General features: G+C 41.7%; 3 protein-coding genes across 7 annotated transcripts in view; 2 read left to right on the forward strand and 1 right to left on the reverse strand.

The window, feature by feature from the left end:
• Window positions 1-10805, reverse strand: part of lamb1b (laminin, beta 1b) — a 25327-nt gene extending 14522 nt beyond the window's left edge. Inside the window, exons 1-16 of the mRNA XM_008315445.3 lie at window positions 10330-10805; window positions 9658-9833; window positions 8339-8462; window positions 6373-6446; window positions 5286-5474; window positions 5146-5209; window positions 4611-4813; window positions 3993-4113; window positions 3153-3341; window positions 2103-2279; window positions 1856-1968; window positions 1678-1757; window positions 754-889; window positions 508-666; window positions 282-415; window positions 41-161 (exon numbers count right to left, since the gene is read on the reverse strand). Of these exons, the coding sequence (XP_008313667.1) occupies window positions 41-161; window positions 282-415; window positions 508-666; window positions 754-889; window positions 1678-1757; window positions 1856-1968; window positions 2103-2279; window positions 3153-3341; window positions 3993-4113; window positions 4611-4813; window positions 5146-5209; window positions 5286-5474; window positions 6373-6446; window positions 8339-8462; window positions 9658-9833; window positions 10330-10375 (2106 nt within the window). The 5' untranslated portion in view covers window positions 10376-10805. The remainder of the gene's footprint in view (window positions 1-40; window positions 162-281; window positions 416-507; window positions 667-753; window positions 890-1677; window positions 1758-1855; window positions 1969-2102; window positions 2280-3152; window positions 3342-3992; window positions 4114-4610; window positions 4814-5145; window positions 5210-5285; window positions 5475-6372; window positions 6447-8338; window positions 8463-9657; window positions 9834-10329) is intronic.
• Window positions 10806-10921: 116 nt separating this feature from the next.
• ssbp1 (single-stranded DNA binding protein 1) lies at window positions 10922-15335 on the forward strand. 4 transcript variants are annotated; one of them, XR_003050209.1, is made up of 8 exons: window positions 10922-11019; window positions 11776-11836; window positions 11965-12022; window positions 12224-12364; window positions 13165-13252; window positions 13492-13580; window positions 13670-13774; window positions 13835-15335. XR_003050209.1 is itself a non-coding variant. In XM_025057233.1 (8 exons), the coding sequence occupies exons 2-7, from the start codon at window positions 11813-11815 to the stop codon at window positions 13711-13713; spliced, it is 444 nt and encodes a 147-aa protein (XP_024913001.1). In that variant the 5' UTR covers window positions 10922-11019; window positions 11776-11812; the 3' UTR covers window positions 13714-13737; window positions 13784-15335. The 4 variants fall into 4 exon arrangements, 1 of the variants encoding a protein (XP_024913001.1); XR_003050208.1 differs by having other exon boundaries at window positions 13670-13778; window positions 13839-14955; XM_025057233.1 differs by having other exon boundaries at window positions 13670-13737; window positions 13784-15335.
• A 459-nt stretch (window positions 15336-15794) lies between these two features.
• The window catches only part of creb3l2 (cAMP responsive element binding protein 3-like 2), a 26132-nt gene continuing 20157 nt past the window's right edge, over window positions 15795-21769 (forward strand). For both annotated transcript variants that reach the window (XM_008315441.3, XM_008315442.3), the window contains exon 1: window positions 15795-16526. In XM_008315441.3, coding sequence (XP_008313663.1) covers window positions 16428-16526 — 99 coding nt within the window. In that variant the 5' untranslated portion in view covers window positions 15795-16427. The remainder of the gene's footprint in view (window positions 16527-21769) is intronic.

The following is a 21769-nucleotide window of genomic DNA, read 5'->3' on the forward strand; positions in this document are numbered from 1 at the left end:
GTGTGTGTGTGTGTGTGTGTGTGTGTGTGTGCGTACGTACAGAGTCGATGAGTGTGTACGGACTCTGCATGTCACTGACTGAGGAGTACAGGGGCAGACTCAGGCGGATGGTGTAGTTCTGGCCCTTCTCGAAACACACCGGACTCACCAGCAGAACGTGTCTGTACCACAGCAAACGACACGACACGACACACAAACACAAACACAAACACAAACACACCAGGTTGTCACGGTTGGAGGAAGTCAGAGATTCAGACTCTTAGAAGAGACGGTCGTCTCACCTGGATCCAGGTGGAAGAGAGATGGACTGTTCGCCCCCGTCCTGGAAGGAGCTGAGGCAGTAACTGGGGGACTGTGGAGGACTGTGGAGTGGTCCCAGGACCCTGATTTGGACCTCCTCCCACTGCTCTGGCAGCTACAAACACACACACACACACACACACACACATGTTTGACATGTCTGAAGATCTAACGTCTGGAGACACTGCAGGTCTGAGTGTGAATCACCTGAGGTTCATATCTGATCAGGATGTCGTAGTCCATGGATTCCGGGACGTTGTCGACAGTGAACTCCAAATGCGCTCCTTCAGGGACGTTAACGAAGCCCATACCTGTCCAGGTTGGACTACGGTCCTGAGGATAAGGTCTTTGTACCACAGTCACACCCTGACACACACACAAAAACACACACCATCTCAGTTCACAACTTAGAAAAAAGAACCCGCTGACGCTCCGTTGTGGTCAGGCTCTCACAGGTCCGTGCTTGGCGTCCTCAGCCTCGTAGGTGTAGTGGTCCAGGGCGATGACGTAGAATCCCGATTCCACCTGATCACAGCGCCGTCCAAACATGTGTGGTCTGCACACACACTGTCCTGAGTGGGAGTCACAGCTGTGGGGACATGAGGCAGAGTCATCTGTCAACCCGACCATGAGGACTGTCCCGCAGTCCACACCTGATCCCTGGGACTCAATCCCCCAGCCCTACCCTGAACCCAACTTTGACTCCAACCGTTCTACAAGCTACGTTAAGAAAACCACAAGTTCCACAGTGGAAAAACAGTCAGAAATAAACTACAATCAGACAACCAGTGTCAGAGAACCTGCACCACCATCACATACTTCTCTGCCACCCCGGAGTTCCTCAAACCAGTAACATATCTTTCTACAAAGACCAAATGCTCAAACCAGTAACATATCTTTCTACAACCTGACGTAGGCTGGCGAAAATGTATTGTATGTAAAGAAAGTTTTGTTCCATCATTTTGACCCGTTAAAGTACGCCAACTAGTTAACGCTAGTTGTCTAGTGTCTGGCTGGCGAAAATGTATTGTATGTAAAGAAAGTTTTGTTCCATCATTTTGACCCGTTAAAGTACGCCAACTAGTTAACGCTAGTTGTCGAGCGGAACAGACAACGTCACGCAGCGATATGCGGCAAAGACGCTGGCTGTACGCCATACGCTGGATTGTGCTACATTCACTATCTTATATTTATGTTGTTTTTCGGAAACTTTTTTCCCCTTCATAAAGTTTAAGTCAGACTCTTCTGATGTTTTAATGTCCCAGAGTACGATGTTACCACTGTGTTAGCGTAGCGTGCGTAGCGTGACAGAGGTACTTATGTACAGAAGATTTTTGAAAATGCCAAAGATTTTGTTTTTTTATTTACTGTACTCACTTATTGTCCACAGCCCCCCCCTGGTCACAGTCACATGGTCTGCAGCCGTCCATGTCATTGGACAGACCCCAGTGCTGCGGCTGTGAGACGAAATAACAACAGATGAAAAACAATTCTCAACTTTCACTCACTCACACACACACACACACACACACACACACAGGTTTTGAAATCGTACCAGACACTGATCACAGTTGTGTCCTTCCACCAGACGTTTGCAGAAACACTTTCCTGAGTGTGAATCACAGGAGTTTCCTCCAGGCACAGTTCCCAGTGGGTTACAGGTACACGCTGACAACACACACACACACACACACACACACACATTGTTTTGTTGTTTTTTTTACTTGGTACATGCAGTGAAGTACCTTCACAAATCAGGAACTATAATACTATAATGATGACTCTGATTCACAGCCACTTACGTAGGCAGCCCTGTGGACTCTGACCCAGGCCGTAGTGACCTGGCCTGCAGTGGTCGCAGCGCTCGCCCTCCACGTAGGCCTTACAGCGGCACTGGCCTGAGATCAGCCCGGCAGAAAGGTCAGTTCTGGAGTCACACATTCCACCTTGTAATGACCCGTCTGGGTCACAGCTACAGGCTGAGGAGATGGAAGAAAAAAACATGAGAGAATCGTCGACACAAAGACACAAAGACAGTGTAACATGGACGTATAGTGGGATCATGACCAGTACAGCCATAGGTGACTATATGTCACAATAAGTCCATGGTTTTCACCCTTTGTTTACATGCAAAGAAGAACAAGTATATATAGATTATTTTTATTAATGAAATATAAGTTTACAAAATATACCCTGAACATAAAGTGTTTTTTTAATTTTTTTAATTTTCAAAACTTAACAAGGTGGCCAGTCTGAACACCCAAGCGGGCCGGTTTTGGCCCGCGGGCCTTATGTTTGACACCCCTGCTTTAAGGTCTTCTTCTTTTATGAGGGCCACTGGCGCCCCACACCCAACTGGATCGGGAGCTAATGACGCTAATGGCATGTTTGACGTTGCATTTTTGTTTGAACTGGTGGGGGCAGTGTTGTACAGTAAAGCTCATGGGTGCTGATAAAGGAACAGCAAGTAGAAGACAACAAAAACAAACGACAACTCAAATAGTGGAACCAGGAAGAATCATTCTTAGGCCACATGTCCACACGGACCACCACCGTCCCCTGGTTGGACCTCCGTCTCAGCANNNNCATTCCTCTGTCCTTTGTCTCAGAGTATGGGAGTAGTTGGACAGTGAAACAGACGTCCATTTCCAAAACCCGGTATTTAAGTCCGTTTATGGCCACGGCAGCTTCTGTGCCGTTTCACTTCAAAGGCTGGAGCTCAGCAGCTCCAGACGTGTCACACACTCACGTCCCTCAGGACATGGACATGAACCTTCTGGAGTCAGGAGTGAACCATGGGGGGGTGGGCGGGGGGGGTTGAGGACAGAGGGTGAGACAGAGGTCAGACTTACGTTCACAGATGTGGGGGTCCCTCAGGGACCTCTCCGGGTGCTGGTAAAAGAAGGGAGCGCACTGTTCGCACCGTCGACCGACGGTGTTGTGCTGACAGTCGTCACAGACTCCACCGCTGCTGTTTCCTGTGGTCATGTACACGGCCATGTCAAAGTGACAGGAGTAGGAGTGATGGTTACAGTCGCACTCTGAGGAAGAAACACCAAACACACACACACACACACACACACACACGTGGTCAGGGCTGTGGTCACCACAAAGAAACACTCATATGTCCTTCTCAAATTGGCATTTTTTTTGTGAGGTAATTATTTTTTGCCATTCTTGCCTTATTTGAACTAATCTGACTATGTTTTTTGTGTTTTTAATCATTTAAATAATTCTAATTTTAGCCTTTAACGCCATCTAAAAGCTATCTATCTACCTTTTCTTCTTTATTTCAGCTCATGTTTGTTATATTCATAGAATCTTTTCTGAGGCTACTTTAAGTTAGCTTTATGTTTTAAGCTACATTTTAGCCATTTCTGAGCTAATTGAATGTTTATAACCTGGCTGCTAAGCATTTTTTAAGCTTTTTTTTTCTGGAAAGAGCAGAAATTCAACGTCACTTATTTCTCTAATTATTATCGGTTCAAATGTTTACCCTTGTTATTCTGTTGGTTTAAGTCTGTTTTCTGTAGGCTATTGTTTTAGCTACTTTAGTAACTTCTTGATATGTATACATGGCTAACTTTAGCCATTCTGCTTAACAATTGTATATTTTGAACAAACAGTTAGCTTATTAACTAACTAACTAATTTGCCCTGTTTTGGTGTTTCTGGTTTTATTTGCTCCCTCACTCTTGCAGGCGTTGGTGTTCCGTCCTTCTGCTGGCTTCCAGGGCTGATCGTGGTAGAAGTCCTGACAGCGTTCACAGTTCAGTCCCTCAGTGTTGTGGTTACACACGCAGCGGCCGTGGACCTGTTAGCAAAAATAAGTTCAGGTACAGAATCTACCTCCACACAGTGTTGCTGAGATGTTTCAGTTCGATACAACAGCAAAGAATGTATCCAGTTAGCTACAGTTTTCTTAACCTCTCTATGTTACAAATTTGTTTTAGAAACTATTAGCTTTTTAGCTAGCGTTCAATTTTAGTTTTAATATACTTTAACCTTACTAAGAATTCTGACTAGTTTTAAGCTATCTCAATGCTAACTTGTTACCTCTCATATGTATTGGTAATTTTAGCTAACTGTCTACATTTCTGGCTAACTTTAGGGTTTGTTCAAGTTAGCCTATGTCGAACTTTTTGGCTTCCTTTCAGATACAGTTTGATACATTTTTTTGTTCACCAAAAATGTGTCATTGTATCTTTGCTCCTGCTAGACAATTTTCTCCCTTTTTTACTTGTTATTGTTCAAATCTGAAGTTAGCAGCTATGCTAACTGTGTGATTTCTGCCGTGACGTGTCCTCGTACCATGCCCTCAGCTCCAGTAGGCGCTCCGTAGATCGGGGCACACTCGGAGGCGTGTCCGTAGCAGAAACAGTTCCCACGCACGACCATGTCGTAGAGGGCGTAGTAGTATTTGTCCTTCACCTCGTCACGGGAGTCCAGCATGTTGTCACCCAGGGTGTGGATCTTCATGAAGTTCACACGCAGGTTAGTGATCTTCAGCATGTCTGCACACACACACACACACGCACACACACACACACACACACAATATTTGAAAACCTCTTTCAACAAAGTGAGTCAGAATATTTCCAAACACACGAGGCTTTCACCACATATTTGACACAAAACATCTGTATGTGTGTGAGTGTGTGAGTGTGTGTGTGTGTGTGTGTGTGTGTGTGTGCACTGGAGAGTTGGCTACAGGTGACTCTCTAAAAATGTCTTCACACTCTTCTTCTTCTTCAGTCCAACCTCTGCTGTTACTTTTTTTTTCTTCTAGAAAAACGTCTTCAAATCCCTGGTAAACGTCTACATTTCAGTAACTCTGTCGTCTTACTCTGAATCCTCACGCTGTAGGGGTCCTCGATCTTGAAGACGGGATCCAGGACACGTAAGATCACCTGAAGGAAGTAAAACAAAGTGAAATCAGAGTCTGTCCCACATCAAAGTTTAAACTAACGCCTGTGATCTCCTCACCTCTCCTTCTGTGGACGGTTCGATGTCTGAGTAACGCGTGTCGCAGATGATGTCGTCCACTTTGACCACGGGCCCCTGGGACACGCCGGGGAACGAGGATTTACAGTCGTAGGCGAAGTAACGATACACCTGCCAGGTCTTACCGTAGTCCATGGAGCGTTCGATGACCATGGCGGCTGGACGAAAGGTCTGCGAGGACAAACAATGATTAGGCCGCCTTAAAAACAGAGGAGGTGGATCAGCTGTCTGTTATTAAGATCCATGAGGACTTTGGTACAGAGGAGAAGGAGAGTATTATTTGACATCACTTCATCCAACAATATTTGGAAATATTGTTGGATTACTTTTTTTTTGATGTCAGGAAAACTCAACTTCCGGACTTCCTGTCCTGCCTGGATTTTCCGGACATTTTTCTTTTGTTATGATTTGACTTTCCTAAAATAGCAACAATTCTAAGACGATTTGGACAAAACCCCTTCAGATTTTCAGTCACAACAGGATGCTACTTTTCCAGGTTAAGTACCAGCACCTTTTAAAAACCTTCAAGGCCCCATTCAAGTTCCTTTAGCAAAAAATAAAAAATAAAAAAAAAGATCATTTATATTAAAGTTGGCTTTTTTACAATCATTCTTTGGGACGATAACAACATTTTTATTGCTAGTTTAGTTGTTTTTTTTTTCTTATTCAACAACAACAAAATATTCCTCTTTGACGTTGACACGTTTACAACCCGCTGTTCAACAGTGTTAGTTGAGGTCTGCCATTGGACTGAGAACAGTGAGACACAGGATGTTCACTGTGTGTGTGTGTGTGTGTGTGTGTGTGAGTTCTAATGATGTCAGCCACACTCATGAATCCAGCTGTTCACCATTACATCCAACCATGTGACAACAATCAGAGGCTCCTTCTTCTCCTCCTCCTCCTCTTCCTCCTCTGGTTTCCCACCGTTCTCCAGAGACAAGAACATTTTCCCACATTCCGTCTCCACCGCTGCTGTAAGCCATGATTATCTCCCCTTTATCTGTGTGGTAATATGTGTTTGTGTGTTTGTGTGTGTGTGTGTGTGTGTGTGAGGAGGAACAAGCACCTTGAAGGTCATGATGACATGTGTGAAGTGAAACTCTGCCTCCAGGTCCAGCTGGATGGTGACGTTCTCCACACCTACAGGCGGAGGAGACAAACAGGAAGTCCGTTTATTCAACACACTGTAGCCTTCAAGGCATCACATGTAAATGAAGAATTAGACTGATGAACGGCAGACAGCAGAGGTGGCGCTCCTTACCCTCCGTACCTGTTCTGTGTCAATGCTGAGGCCAAATCAGGTTCTACAGGAACCAGTGCTTTTTTCATTCTTTTTCTGATACTATGTTTTAGCCCTTTACAACATTATTTATATATGTATATGTGATGCTGAGGCCAAATCAGGTTCTACAGGAACCAGTGCTTTTTTCATTCTTTTTCTGATACTATGTTTTAGCCCTTTACAACATTGTATGTGCTGTATATATATGTGTATATATATATATATATGTATATGTGTGTCCCTAGAATATTGTTTCCCAAAGACTGGGTCGCGACCCTCAGGTGGGTCTCAAGAGGGGGTTTTTTTGGGTCGTCTTGCATCATGTTTCCCAGGAGTCCATTGACTTGGGTCGCGAAGATTTGTGACTTTTAAAATATGGGTCCCCAGAAGTAAAGTTTGGGAAACACTGCTCCTGCTGTGACACTGTGGGACCATCACAGGACTTCTCATCACAGGACTTATCTCTCTGGTTTTCCTCCATATTGTGACCGTGGTCACCTGCTGTAAACACTGACCTCTCTCAGTGAAGGACTGACGCAGTCTAATCTAATTCTCTCCGTCGGTCTAACACAGTCAGCTGATTTGGCTTCACTTTCACCGCAGCTAAACCAAGTTAAGCCGTAACCGAACGTCAGATGTTTCACTGCTCTGGACTCCGACTGCAGCGGCCGCAGCCGAGGGTCCAGGAAATCCTCAGTGAACGTCAGCAGCTTCCTGTTGTCAGGAAAAACATCTGCAGCTTCTGACCATCAGAGAAACTCTGACAGAGAACGTGGGAGAAAACACAGCCGTGGTTTGTTCTGCTGCTGCGGCTGGAGATGAATTTCTGTCATCGATCCAGGTTTTTTTTTACAATAGATTTAATGGATTATTGGAACTGGATTATGTTTAAATCTTCCTAATTCCCTCTATTAAAATCAAATGTATCATCTACTAAACTAGGATTAACAACAACTTACACCAGGGTTGTTGGCAAATGCTGTTCAGTACCTAATGTTCTAGTACCTAATGTTCTAGTACCTAATGTTCTAGTACTAGTAGTAACGTAGTAAAGTGGTTACAGGTGTCCCTAATAAAGAGGTACAGCTGTATATTTAAGAAGTTCTTGTCTTATTGTCTCGTTTCATTGTCCTCCTGAAAAGCTTCAACCTGAATTCACAGTCTGTGGAACTATTTCCATCCTGTTGTTTTTTTTCTTCTTCTTTAACTTCCTGTCCGTTCCCCTTCCTGTTTGTCAGACTGGGATTATTTTCCATTCCCACACTGAAGCTCTCATCTCCTCCCTGTCTCCTCACACACTTCCTCTGTCCCACTGAACACACATCTGTTCAATATGTGCACACCTGTTCTCCTCAGCACACCTGCAGGCCCCGCCCCCTGGCCCCGCCGTGATTGGCTGCACTCAGGTTCCCTCTGATCTCCAGTCTAGTCATTATTCTGACTCCAGTTCCCACCAGAGGTGAATCGGTGAGAAAAACACACGTCTTTACGGCTACGCGTTAGAGTCCAGGAACTTAGTCACCACGGGGGAGTGGTTCTCAAAGTGGGGAGCGCAGCACGGCAATTGGCTTTTCAAATGTTTATATTTTGTTTAAAGTGTTTTTAAATGTAATTCAGTGGAATTTCAAAGAAATGGCTGTGTTGGTTGATGTAGAGAGGGGTTGATGGTTGTTGTGTCACTGTTAGGTCAGTGTCACGTGGTGTTGTTACGTCACTGCTCGGTGTGGTTGTGTGGTTGTAGGTCTCTCACCGTTCTCCGACTGCCACCAGGTTTTCAGACGGTTGTGTGCGAAGGTCGTGACCACGTCCTTGATGGTGTGACTGAGAGGGTTTGTGTCCTCCCTGGAGTCGCACGTGAAACATTTGGTGTTCTCCTGAAGGACAGGAGTGAGGAGGTGTTAAAGGGACAGTACACACTAACTCACACAGCTCAGTGTGTTCTGTGATTGTGTGCAAAGTGAATTCATTCAAATGATTTACTGTTTATTTATGTCACGCTGCAGCTCTCTCTGTTTAACGATGCAGTGGCTGAACCACAAGGTTTTGGCCTGAGCTCAGGCTCAGCTCTGGTTCACATTATGTCACTGTGTGAATAAACAAGTTTCTCAATTTCAGCGAGCGCCAGCCAAACATCATCTGTGTGGAAACATGAGCCCAGTCTGGAGAAGTAGATTCACGTAAACGGCAAAACAAAACGTGAAGTGAAGACAGACCGTGGACAGTCACTTCCTCTACACTTTATCTGCAGCCCATTCTCCTCCACTGTTGTAAGAAGGACCAGTCTGACTGACATGACCTCACCCAACGGGACGTCTCATCCAAAAGACAGAAGAATATTCCATAAAGTCCCTCCCCCGCCTGCTCCACATCCTCGACAGTGCAGGGATTGTGAGGCCGCACAGTGAATTTATTGTGGAGGAGAATGTCTGAACTCCCACGACAGCAGGGGGTGTGAGCAGATAATGTTCTAGTGTGAGCTCCACAGATGAAGCTGAAATGGATTTTGGGCCAAATTGAGGGGTTTGATCTTCAAAGGATTCACTTATTAATGGCAACAAAGAAGTAGGAACAAACGTCTTGACTAAAATAAAAGTCTTTCCTGTCCATTTAGTAAATATGTCCAATGCAGCGGACACTTTGACTGACAGACTGCATTCACGGCTCTCTGTATTCTCATATATTGTATTTATTCTAAGTTACTACAAAAGTACTTCTGTCAACTTTGCCCACGTTTGGAAAGTTTTTTTTATATTTTCTGATATTACATGTCATTATTTTTTACATAATATGTGTATACATAAACATGTGTATATATGTGTAAAATTACATAATAATGTGATTTTACATATAATTACATTTTTATTATTAGTGTTTTGAGGCTTTTTTTTACATGTGTTTTTTAATTTTAATTAGCTGTGATGCTAAATATTCCATTTTGGAATGGGATGTGACCCAGTAGTAAACCCGACCTGTGTTCATATTATGTTTCATATAAATATAAATAGTGTAGCAGCTAAGTCTGAGGACTTGAGTCTGTCTGATGCCAGGGTTTTTATAAGTTGTTCTTACTTCCAGGTGTCCTACGATGCAGAACCTCTCCGGTTGGTCCAGTCCACAGGTGGAGGTGGCGCTCAGTTTGTGAGCTCGGCCGATTAGCAGGTCACCTGTGGCCGGGTAACAGCTGCCCTCTGTGCAAACATCTGGGAACTCTGGGAACTGCAGGGAACTCGCAGGGTTCCACAACACTGAAGACAGGAAGAGGAGAAACACACATTAAGGATGACTTTAAATAATAGTGAAATTAACAGAAGCACAGCTTGAGTGTGGTTGGAGTTTTAAAATAAAAATCACATGGATTCACTCTGAGTGTGTGCAGCACGTTTGACATTTAAAAAAGTGTGTGCAGCACATGTTTGACATTTAAAAATACCAAAGCAGGGTTTTTCCAACTGTTTGTAAAGCTCCTTTACTTGCATTCTACCAAACTCCATTCAAAGTTTAGTCTTTTTAGTTTTTAACTCATCACAGCTTTTAAACACAGCCCTCCAATCATTAAATGTTTTGATTAATACAACCTCTGGAAGCTGTAGTTGTATTCTGCTAACAGATTACTACTATGAAGAAATGTTTGGAGAGTTAAAGTCCATTACTCCTGAGTTTGACAGTTTATCTGGTTCCCTTTACACGTTCTAAACAAGTTCAAATAAACAGAAAGGCAAAGCTAAAAGGTTTTCCACTCACCCAAAGCTGTCACCATGAAGATCATTATCTTCATCTTCTTCTTCATCACAGTGGTGATATGAGCAGAAAGCAGATTACGAAGCTCCTGCGTTTTACACACTCCAAGAGTGTGTGTGTGTGTCTGTGTGTCAGTGTGTTTAGGTGTGTGTAAAAAAGTTTGTGTGAAGTTTGAGACGGAGTCAGGGAACAGTTTCACTCGAGAAAAAGTTCACATCCATCCCATAAACCAGCCCATAGCCCGCAACTCCACCCAGCTCTGAAGAGAGAGCCAAAAAGCAACTGCGCCATCTGATGGACACATTTATATACACCGCCACATGTCAGGATACGTTTTTAAGTCTGGTAAAGAATCATTTTTACATTAATCAAAAATATAATTGAAATTGTATTTATTTTAGTTATTTATTCTTATTTTTTGTTTTAAATGTTATCATTTTTAAAGAGACGTTTTGATTTAAAAATCAAAGTACGCACAGGGGTGTAAACCATACGACTTTTTACAAAAAAATAAAGACATAAAAAATAAGACAACAACATGAAACATAAACGACAATGTATAAAAACAAGATGGATGTTTTTTTTAATCGTTGGACCTGAACGTCGTTCCGGATGTACGCCGTCGGACGTGTTTCACAGTGGGACAGGAAGCAACTTGAGGTTACAGGAGTCTTTGCCGAAGACTTTTACCTGGTAAGTTTTTGGTAGTCCTGTGTGTGATGTTTATATCAACAAAAAGGTCAGCACACATTTATTTCGCGTTTATCTTTTTAATGTGACACAAACGTGAAAGAAAACCTGGAAACTGAGTTTTTGTGTCTTCTTCTGTGGGCGGGAGTCAGTAAGCCTCGTTGCTGTTGCTGTGAGATAACCATAAACGGTGTGAATTACACATTTACACCGGGATTTTCTCCCCTCGAAGACACTTACAAATTGTTTGAACAAGAATTCCGGGATTTTCTCCCCTCGAAGACACTTTGTTTTGAACAAGAATTGGTTTTTTTAACCCGCACCAAACTCTGTTAAGAAATACGTTTTATTTTCGCCGCACCAAACTCTGTTAAGAAATACGTAAGTTTTATTTTCGTTTTTTTCGCGGTAATTACATGTTAGCAGGAAATTATTTCGTATGAGAAAGTTTCGAGTTTCAGTGCAATAACGAGATTAAAATCTCTATCTTTATTGACAAATATAATTTTAGCAAATATTTAGCACCCCTCAAAATGCTGATATTAATCCTTATATTAATGCTTTTATATAAAAATGCTTTTTTTGGGTTTTTTAATTAATTAATTCTTCCTCATCGTTTTAACAATAGAGTCAATAATGTATTTTTATTTTGGTAATGGAGAATATATGTGATTTTTTTTAGAATAGTTTTAAAAGAATTTAGAAGAACATTTTCTATGAATTTGAATTTAGTGACATTTCTGTTTCATATTGTTCCAGATCATTCTACAGCTGCCTTTTATAAAACAGAGACACAATGTTGAGAAAGGTAGCTGCACAGGTGAGAAGAAAGTCATCACATTGCAATTTACACTTTAAATTTATCGACTAAAGCACATCAATGATGAGGGATACACATTTTCTGACCTGAATCTAGGATAGTTTTTCAGTTTGTGATGTCTGTTTCAGGTCTTCAGACAGACGCTGAGACACAACAGCACAGATGTCAATTTAATCCTGGAGAAATGTGAGTAAAGACTGTGTGTTCATATCTTTTACAAATTGTATTTACTTGTAAAAGCCCTCTTGGTATCACAACCTTTTTAGGGTAAAGCATAAAAAGTTGAACATAAATGTGTCTGTTTGTCAGTTTGTTTTCTACATTAAAACATTATGATATAGTTTTGGTCATTTGGGGTTTAATGGGTGACACTTGTGTTATATCTAGCGGTGAACAGAGTCCAGCTGCTGGGCCGAGTTGGTCAGGATCCAGTGATGAGACAAGTGGACAGTAAAAACCCTGTGACCATCTTCTCTTTAGCCACAAATGAGATGTGGCGCTCAACAGAAGGAGAAACAAACCAGGCAGGTGAGAAGTCCCCGTACTCTCCAAGTCATAGTGTGTGAGCGGTAAGAGGAAAATAGTTCATTCGGAGGAGCTGAGCTATGATTAATTATATGAAGAAAAGTGGGTTGGTAACAAAATAAAACGTGTTAACCAGTTAACAATATCAGGCAGATGATGTGTTGATCTTGTTTTTGTTTAGCCACTAGAGGTCATTGTTGAATTTAGCAACCACCAGTTTATTAGCAGGTTTACATTTTCACATTCACTCACCTGTGTTCCTAGTCTATTTATTTTTTTAGAAACTGATATTAACATTAATTTATGATAAACAAAATACATTCTGGATTTTTAACACAAACATTAAAACAAACAATGTTGCTTTTTTCCAAAGCAACATTGAGTGATTTTTTTTTATGGTCTGTATTGTCACTGTACCACGAGGATACAACGAAACTGAGCCTCTGCTTTTAACCCATCACCAAGGGGAGCAGTGGGCAGCTTTTAAGCGCCCAGGGAGCAGTGTGTGGGGACGGTGCCATGCTCAGAGCACCTCTTGGAGGCTGGTAAAATATTCAGTACAGTCGTCCTATTCATCCAATATACTGTTTAACCCTTTGCGGAGACATGGGGTGGGGCGGGCTATATCTGGGTGAGGGTGGGGTACACCTAATAAATATGTATTCATGGTTTTTCCATGTTCCTATCTCCAGAACATTTTAATAATCCTTTACATTTGAAGGATTGTTTTTATGCAATTCTATCGAATTAACTGGTAAACAGACAGGTCATGTGACTGATTGGACTTTTTGCCCCTGATCCAGGTGACGTCAGTCAGAAGACGTCATGGCACCGCGTGTCTGTCTTCAAACCAGGTCTGAGAGACTTGGCGTACCAGTACGTCAAGAGAGGGTAAGGTAACCCTGTGCAGCGCAGAGACGACCACACGGTGGGAAACCTCAGTGATGCTGTTCCTCTGTCAAAACATTTGGATTTGTTTTTTGTGGATTAAGGGAAACATGATAATACAACATAACACAGAAACACAAAGATGACATAGATTTATACAATCCTTATTGGTGATTTTGGTGAAGTATGCAGAGCATCATAGAGTTGGAAGTTACTAAGTCTGCTTCTTGTCTCGTCTTCAGGTCCAGGATTTATATTGAGGGCAAACTGGACTACGGCGAGTACGTGGACAAGAATCTAGTGAGACGTCAGGCCACCACCATCATCGCAGGTCTAACTAGATGCTCATCCAAACATAAACAACCTTCATTTTGTTCTTCTTTATAAATAAACTGTCTTCTTCTCCTACCTGTCTTACAGATAACATCATCTTCCTGTCCGAGAACGTGCGAGAGAAATCCTGAAGCACTTCCCCACCAGAACTGGAGTTTTGTATGTGTGTGTTAGTTCTGGGAAGCTGAAGAGGGGATGGAGTTTTGTATGTGTGTGTTAGTTCTTACTTAAAAAGACTGGGAAGCTGAAGAGGGGGAAAAACCAACGAGGGAAACAAGTCTTTTACACACTGACCGTGACAGTAGTGCCACCTTCTGGTAGAAGAAAAACTGGCACTTAAAGCAGGGGAGAAAAGCTCCACTTCTGTATATACATTTACATTTTGATTGTGTCTAACTGTAACAAAGACTTGAGTTTTTTATGAGAAAAACAGTTCTTAGGAAAATACAAAGGTAAATGCTAGGCTAGCCAGTTCCACCAGCTTTACTTTCTTCTTTGAAAAGTGTTGGACGGGGGCGACTTTATGATCTGAAATATTATTTTTTTACTTTTCTTCTTGGTTATTTTTCTCAGTTGCTATTGGACAGGCCTGGCTTCTCATTCCACATATGTGCCACGTTTATTTTCTCACAAATTAGAACATAATATTCCACTGAGATTTGTTCTGATTTTGCTCGTCAAAACAAGCCTTATTGTATTTTTATGGCCAGTGTAGTCACTAGTAAAAGTCTCACAAAAAGTGTATGTTATGAAATATAATAATATTCTAGTTTAAACTACTCATAACTGACTAAAATCTCAACCTGTTTAGTTGAAGACAACACTGATATACTGGCAGGAAAACTGAAGAAAGACACTCACGAAGATCTTCTTTAACAAGAAGAACACCTAGCCAAAGAGTATTTAATAGTTCTGCCTTTCATGGTTTGGCGAGCAAAGAAAATTATATGCAGTAAATAAATAATAGTTTTTAGCCCAATTAAATGAAATTAGATAATTTTCCACGGCACGCCTAATGATCTCTCACGGCACAGTGGTTGGGAGTCACTGACGTAGTTGGTCCTGGAAGAATTGTTAAATTACTAAAGTAAAACAGAAGAAGGAATTTAAACTGACATACTTAGAAATTTCAAAAAGGTCAGCATTATTTTGTTATGAATTATAAATATTCTCTAATGTCATTTTTCTCAGCAGTTAAAACCCACATCAGTTTTTCCATTTCTGTCCTTTAACAGTGACTCGTTTGTTCTGCTAGTTAACTGCGCTTCTGTTTCTTATTTTACGGTTTTCCCCAGCTGTAAAAGGTCCGAATTAACTTCTCTGTTCTCAGTCATTCTCAAGTAAAAAACCCCAATAAAGGAAACTTGATTGTGGTTTGCTCGATATGACGAACTGTTACTCGTAGAACGTATGTAACTTCCTAAAAAAGAGAAGTGTGCAGACAAAAATAGTACTTGAATGTTATTACTGCGTTATTTGGAGGGCGTTTCTATCTGAGCCAAGGTATTCTTGTCTTAAACCGATTGGTCGCAGTAGGTTTCTTTCTCTTTTCTGATCTGCTAATTTTCTGTCAGTCACAGAAGTGACCGGCATGCTCAAGAAAAACAGACACGTGATTGGTCAGTCTGGATGTTTTGGGCGGAGTTTTAATGTGTGAAGAGAAACCTGAGAAATCTTTAGTGAATTTTTAAATGCGTCAGAGGAAGAAAACCGGAAATGAGATGTTTGAACTCAAAATAAAGGCAGAAGAGACTGATGTGCTTTTAATACTTTATTTTAAACCCGTTAAAATTATTACTAAATTGAAGAGAGGTGAAGAAAATTTGAAATTAATTAAGAAATTAAATTTAAAAAGTTTTAAAAGGGAAATGTGCTATGTAAAATACAATTATTTATAATTATTAGTACTTATACATATAATTTATTAAACTATTGAATCCCAAACTATGCAATGTCCAACTATAGAAAAACATTGTAAGTAATTAATTTTACTATGTATTGACTATACCTGCTGTACAGGATACTATAAATGCAAAGATAAAAAAATCGCCAAAGTATAAACTAAATCTTTGCATTGATTAATATGAATTATTTATCAATACGACATAGTAGCACTAGTATAGTACTCCTTAAAGTACTAGCAACGGCAGAAGCGTGCCTTCGACGTCAACTTCAAAAAGATCTATATTTTGAAATCCATTCCCGGAAGTTCTACATTACTTTTCATCTGGTGTTGACACTTCCAAAGAGCTGGAAAAGTCGAATAACTTCTCTATTTAAACTTTAAAATGATTATTATCGGTAATGCGTAGTATTTAAAAAGCGTCTGGACGACCAATGCTACAGTTCTGTATACGTTTAAGTGTGAATTTGTCACATTTTATCTGCCGTTTCTGGGTGTTCGGCGACTCCGCCCACAAATTCCTGAGAGTCTGGGGTTGTGAGGAGGAGGAAAGAAAAGGAAAAGAAAAGGAGAGGAGGAAGAAAAAAAAGAGACAGGAGTCAGCTGGAAACAGGGGAAGAGAGATGATTATTGTCACCATCAACAACAGAAACAACTGTAACTCTGTTCCAGAACCGGACTCTGCTGCTCCACAGCTTCTCTAAAACCAACATCTGGAAGGCTTTCCCCCTCATTCTGACTTCAGTTGAAACTTTCTCCGCCTGTGGACTTGGAGCTGGAGTTTCCAGTTTCCAGTTTGACTTGAGCTGCAGTTAAAACAGACAGGCAAACTTCGACACTAGATATTCGGCTTGTACTGCTCCTGGAGCAGCTGGAGAAGGAGTAGGAAGAAAAAGAAGAACCGACAACCATCCAGCGTGTCTCCGTGTTTGTGTTGGAAGCATGGAGATCCTGGACAGTGGAGAACCGTTCCTGCACTGGGACAGGAACCTGAGTGAACTGTCTGAGACCGGGGAGCTGGATTCAGTTCTCTACCCAAATGTAAGTCAATCTGCAGGATTGTTGTGTGAATGGCAGTCTGAGTGATCTTTAACTTTGAGACCTAAACACAGGTCCAGATGTCAATCACAAAACAGTTTGTTTTAGGTAAAGGCTCAGCTCATTTTTGTGTCACTAAAAATGTTATGCAAAAATTGACTGCATTTACAGGAAGGAAAAACGTATCTGAAAAAGAACGGTTGGTCAAATATACCACCAAACTTTTCTTCCCCTTTTCTTAGAAGAGATTTGCTAAATGCCAAAGCGCGTGCGTGTGTGTGTTTGTGTGTGTGTGTAGTGTCTGGAGCCCGGCTCTCCATTCAGGTCTGGAGTCTTGGGATCCAGATGCTGGGTTACACTGACTGCTCTGTCTTCGCTCTCACACTGGTGCTGACAAAATGCTGCAAAATAGTGAAACAAAAAACAGATGCAGTACACATTCTGGAATGTTGGGTTGTTGTTTTTTTCTCAAATCCATACTATATTTTTTTATTAGATTAAAATAGTAAAAAGTAACTTGCACTCACGTGTGATCCTAAAGAAAGAGCTCTGGACTATACTGTACAAATGCTACACCAGCCATCACAAACACAACCGTGAGTTAATGATGACAATCCAGGGTGTTTACCCCAACATTCCCACATCTGTTTGGAAATAACAATATTTTCTCCTATTTGTTTGAAGAATTCCAAAACATGTTTTGACAAAATGAATATTCTTGAGACAAAATGAATCAATTATGAAGGGTGTATTTTGGTAAATCCAGTGTCTGGGGGCAGGCTTCAGTTGTTTAGGCCCCTGTGAGCAGCGAGAAGCTCAACTTTAACATGAAGCCTGAGGTTCAGATTTCCAACTGTTCCTTTAATTCCTAATTAAAGAAACGTTTGTCCAACAGTTTCCACTGGTAGAAACAAACAGAAGATTTTGTCTTGTCTGAGTCAAGTAGCCGTCGCTTCCATCACTAATGAGCAGCAGCAGTTTTTCCTGACTCTGACTCATATTATGGTTGGGGGTCTCGGCATCTCCCCATCCCCCGCAGACACTCACAGACTCACAGTTTCCACCAAATATGTCATACTTTAATGATTTTTATTATGGAGACAAACACAAAGGGACGTCTCTGGTGTGTTGTGAGTAGGAGACACAGATGAGACGATGCTAAGAGTGGGTTGAAGAGACAGACAGGGTTTGATTAGAGGTAAAAGAGCTGGAGATTCTTCTTCTTCTCTCATTTGCATTCTCCAAACTCCAAACACTTCATCAACTCCGTGCCGATGACAGAGACGGTCATTTGGGTTCATTTTGTTAGGATTCACTTTCTAATGATGAGGCGGTTCGTCTAAACCTGTCACAGTCTGTCCTCCTACTGCTGGTCCAAAATGGACAAATGGAAGAAAATGTCAAGCCTTGTGCAAAAACATAATTGAAGTCCAGTTCATCAGCTGTGGTGACCTCTGGTGGAAATATTTAGAAAAAAAAAGTTTTATTTTGTAGACAGTCTTGTTAGTGTCCATGAAGTCATGTAGTGACCGAGAGACTGGACAGAACACGGGACTTTCCCTGACCCACGGTCAGGAATAATGTCATGCAATCTACAATGAGAGATTGATAGGACTGAGTGAAACTGACTTTTACCGTGGCTCAACTCAAGTCTCTCTTTTACTTCCTGTCAGGGGGAAATCTAACATCTGTCTTTGGCTTTGTCAATATCATAACAGTGGAACTGAAATTTTTCAGTAGAATCTCCACCTCTGTCCAGACGTTGGCACTGACTTGATTGCTTTTTTTAAAAAAAAAAAAAAAACTTTTCTAAAATATCTTCCGTAGTCTGTTTATGCATCTTGAAAGAGGAGAAGCTGAGAAGTTGTAGGTGCAAAAACACACTGTTTGTCATAGGGATTGGTAGTCGATCTTTTTTTTTGAGTGAAGGAGATTTAAATGTCACGCTGTGTGTGTGTGTGTGTGTAGTGTGTGTAGTGTGTGTCTGTCGGTGTCTTTGTGTGGGTGGTTTGGCTCCCCCAAATGAAGGGGGAGTGGTTTGGTTTACAGGGGAAAAATCCAGCTGGTCTGCAGGAGGGTAATCAGATACCAGAGGGGCCGACGGGGCCCGAGAGTCAGACAGTCGACAGTCACACACACACACACACACACACACACACACGCTCACGCACACACCTTGGCATTTAACCTCAGTTGAAAAGGTAGAGACAGGTAAAGACTTGTGCCGGAGCTGTGGCTGTGGCTGCTCTAATCACATCCTGAGGCTACCCTTTCTGATCCACTCAGCACTATAACACTGCAGCAGCAGCAGCAGCAGCAGCAGCAGCAGCAGCAGCAGCGTGTCATCTTTTATGAGAAATCCCGTTGGTTAGCTAGCGTTCCTTACAAAGCTGCATTTGTTCAAAGCTCCAGGTGTCTGAGCGCTCACCGCTGCCATGCCTGCGTCCCCTGCAGAGGCAGCATCATAAAGTACTGCTCACCTATGCAATAAGGTCTGACCAATGAGGATGATCGGATGGTCCCTGCTGTCAACCACTCACAGTCTTCGCTCAGGGCCTCCGTGCTTCGTTCCCCGAACTGGGTCATCGACCAACATGTGTTTGTAGATCGCACAGCAGCAGCATATACATATATAAATACATATATAAATATAAATATATATATATATATAAATATATATACACATGTATGTACAGTACACATATATTGTCAACTAACTATATATGTATTTATATATGTGTGTGTACATATATGTACAAATATGTACATATATATGTACATGTATGTACATATATATGTACATAGTTGTACATATATATGTACATGTATGTACACATATTTTGACAAGTAACTACATATATGTATATATATAAATATATATATATACACACATATATATGTGTGTGTGTGTGTACATATATGTACATACAGTATATATGTATGTACTGTATATTGGAATTTTAAATTAGTTTCCCAGGTCCTTCACACTCTGAATGTGAGTCATTGTTGGTTCCTGTCAGTCCTCTCTCACTCACCGTCTCAGGGCGTTTTCTCGACCGTACTGCAAACAACTGGGTGTTTTTTTTTTTTCTCTCTGCGGGTGTCACCTGCAGTTTCACATCTCTACTTTATACAGGCCTTTATTGTAACCAGGTTCCAGAAATGATCTGAGGAACCAGAGTAAAGTAACTCACTTAGGCCTATTAACCCTTTCTTTATTCAAATAACAGGTATTATATACAGCCGAGTGACAGGAAGACAAACATGAGAACCACAATCTGTTCTTCACTAGTACCAGGGACAGTACAGTTGGTCCAATCTGTTCTTCACTAGTACCAGGGACTATACAGTTGGTCTGGTCTGGGCTTTCAGTAATAGGTGAACATGATTTTTTTTTTTTTTTTTTGCCAAATTGGACTTTTCACCAATCCCAGCTATTCATGTATTTTTGACTAAAAGTGAGGATATGCAGACTGTCAACACTGACTCACTTTGTTTATCCAAATGTGAGGTTTTCGTGGTCTAACTGGTGAACTCTCAGGGCTATTTATGTCCGTTTCGTGGACCTGCGAAAGTCGGGTTTTGCATTGAGTTTGTACAAAAATTTGCACCAAGTTTAGTTCATGCAAACCATAAGTCACAGTTAGATGTGCCTGACTGGCAGTGAAATCTTCTGGCGTTACTGTGCGGAGAAACACAGCTACAGAAAGCGATTGAAAATTCCTTGAATTTAACGTTAGCCTTTGCCAGATCTCTCAGTCGTACTTTCCAAACATCTGTATTCCGCATATCGGAGTCGCCCTGGCTCGAGAACTCGCTTGAACTTGTCTACCTCAAAAAAAGAAGTATTAAAAAAAGTGGCGTGCTTCTCCACACATGGCTTCCTCCTGCTCTTTTCTGCTGCTGCAGTCGTGGAGAGACAGGAGAAGAAAAAGAAAAGCCAACATGTATCTGCCGTGCAGATGCTTCAGCGTCTGCTTACATAAGAGCCGTAACTCCAGCTGCAGCTGCTGCAGGGTTGACACTCCGGGTGTAGGTGTTTTATTCAGACACACCTTCTCTGCACACACGTGCACACTTACGCATGCACGGAGCTGAGGGTCAACAGCCTGACGAGACATGTGCTCATAGTGCAGGGCCTGTTCTCCAGCAGGGCAGGGCATCCTGCTCCGTGGTGGCCTGGCTCTGGAGCTGCTCTCAATGGTGCGAGTGTCTGCGGCTGTCCTGTTCCTCCGGTGACGGTGTTAAGCTAAAATCTGCCAACACAGCATATTTATTAGTATGTAGTATTTCTGCCATTAGATCAGAGTCTAATTTTTGGCCTGATAACAGAGTCTACTCTAAACTATCGTAACCGTCCGCACTTTTTTATCACCAGATCAAAGGTCTAAGTGTCACCAATGTTTGTATACACACGGACACATGTTCCCTGATTCAAAACCAGCACCTGATTCAGCTGCAGCTTGTCCATGTGAGACACATGCGGCTTTATCTGGCTAGCCTGTATCATGCTACTTAGCACGCGGTGGTTTTGGTTGGACGGATGGTTCAGATATCACTGGGGACAATAGTGTGTGAACAAAAAACTTTTTTAACTCCATAAAGCCATAAAAGTAAAAACAAACAATCAACCCGTTTGGATGCCAAAATCTTATGCACGGGACAAAATCCTGGATAATATTTGAAGTAAACACAAACATTGACTAAGTTTTGATTACGATGTTTCAAAAAGGTTGTTTGCCCCCATGTTTACAGAAATGTTCACAAAGTCCAGCTACTGTTGAGTCGGCCAAAAACCAAAGTAAAGTTAGCCAAAACCAGTTTGAAGTTAGTCGACAAGCCTTTTCTTCTTCTTCTTCTTTTGGCTGCTCCCTTCAGAGGTCACCACAGCGCCCCCATCGCTCCTTATTTTCTTGTATCCTCTGCTTTTACCCCAACAATCTCCATTTTCACCATCACTATCTCTACGGATCATATGTGCAAAGGTTAGGTTAGCATAAATCAAGTGTCAAGTTAGCCCAAATACTGTGACAAATGAGTGAGGCTAAAACCAAAGTAAAGTTAGCCAAAACCAGTTGGAAGTTAGCTGAAAAGTAGTTTTGAGTTAGCCAAAACTATTTTTAAATTAACAAAAACAGGTAACAATTACTAAGAAACCTTTGGTAAATTTTGGCTTTTTGAGTTTTTCTCACAACTACAGTAGAATTCACCAAAAAAAAAAAGCACGTGTCTCTGTCTCAGTTTGT

Source organism: Cynoglossus semilaevis, chromosome 8 (assembly GCF_000523025.1).
Source record: "Cynoglossus semilaevis isolate Cse_v1.0 chromosome 8, Cse_v1.0, whole genome shotgun sequence".
Taxonomy (NCBI): Eukaryota; Metazoa; Chordata; class Actinopteri; order Pleuronectiformes; family Cynoglossidae; genus Cynoglossus; species Cynoglossus semilaevis.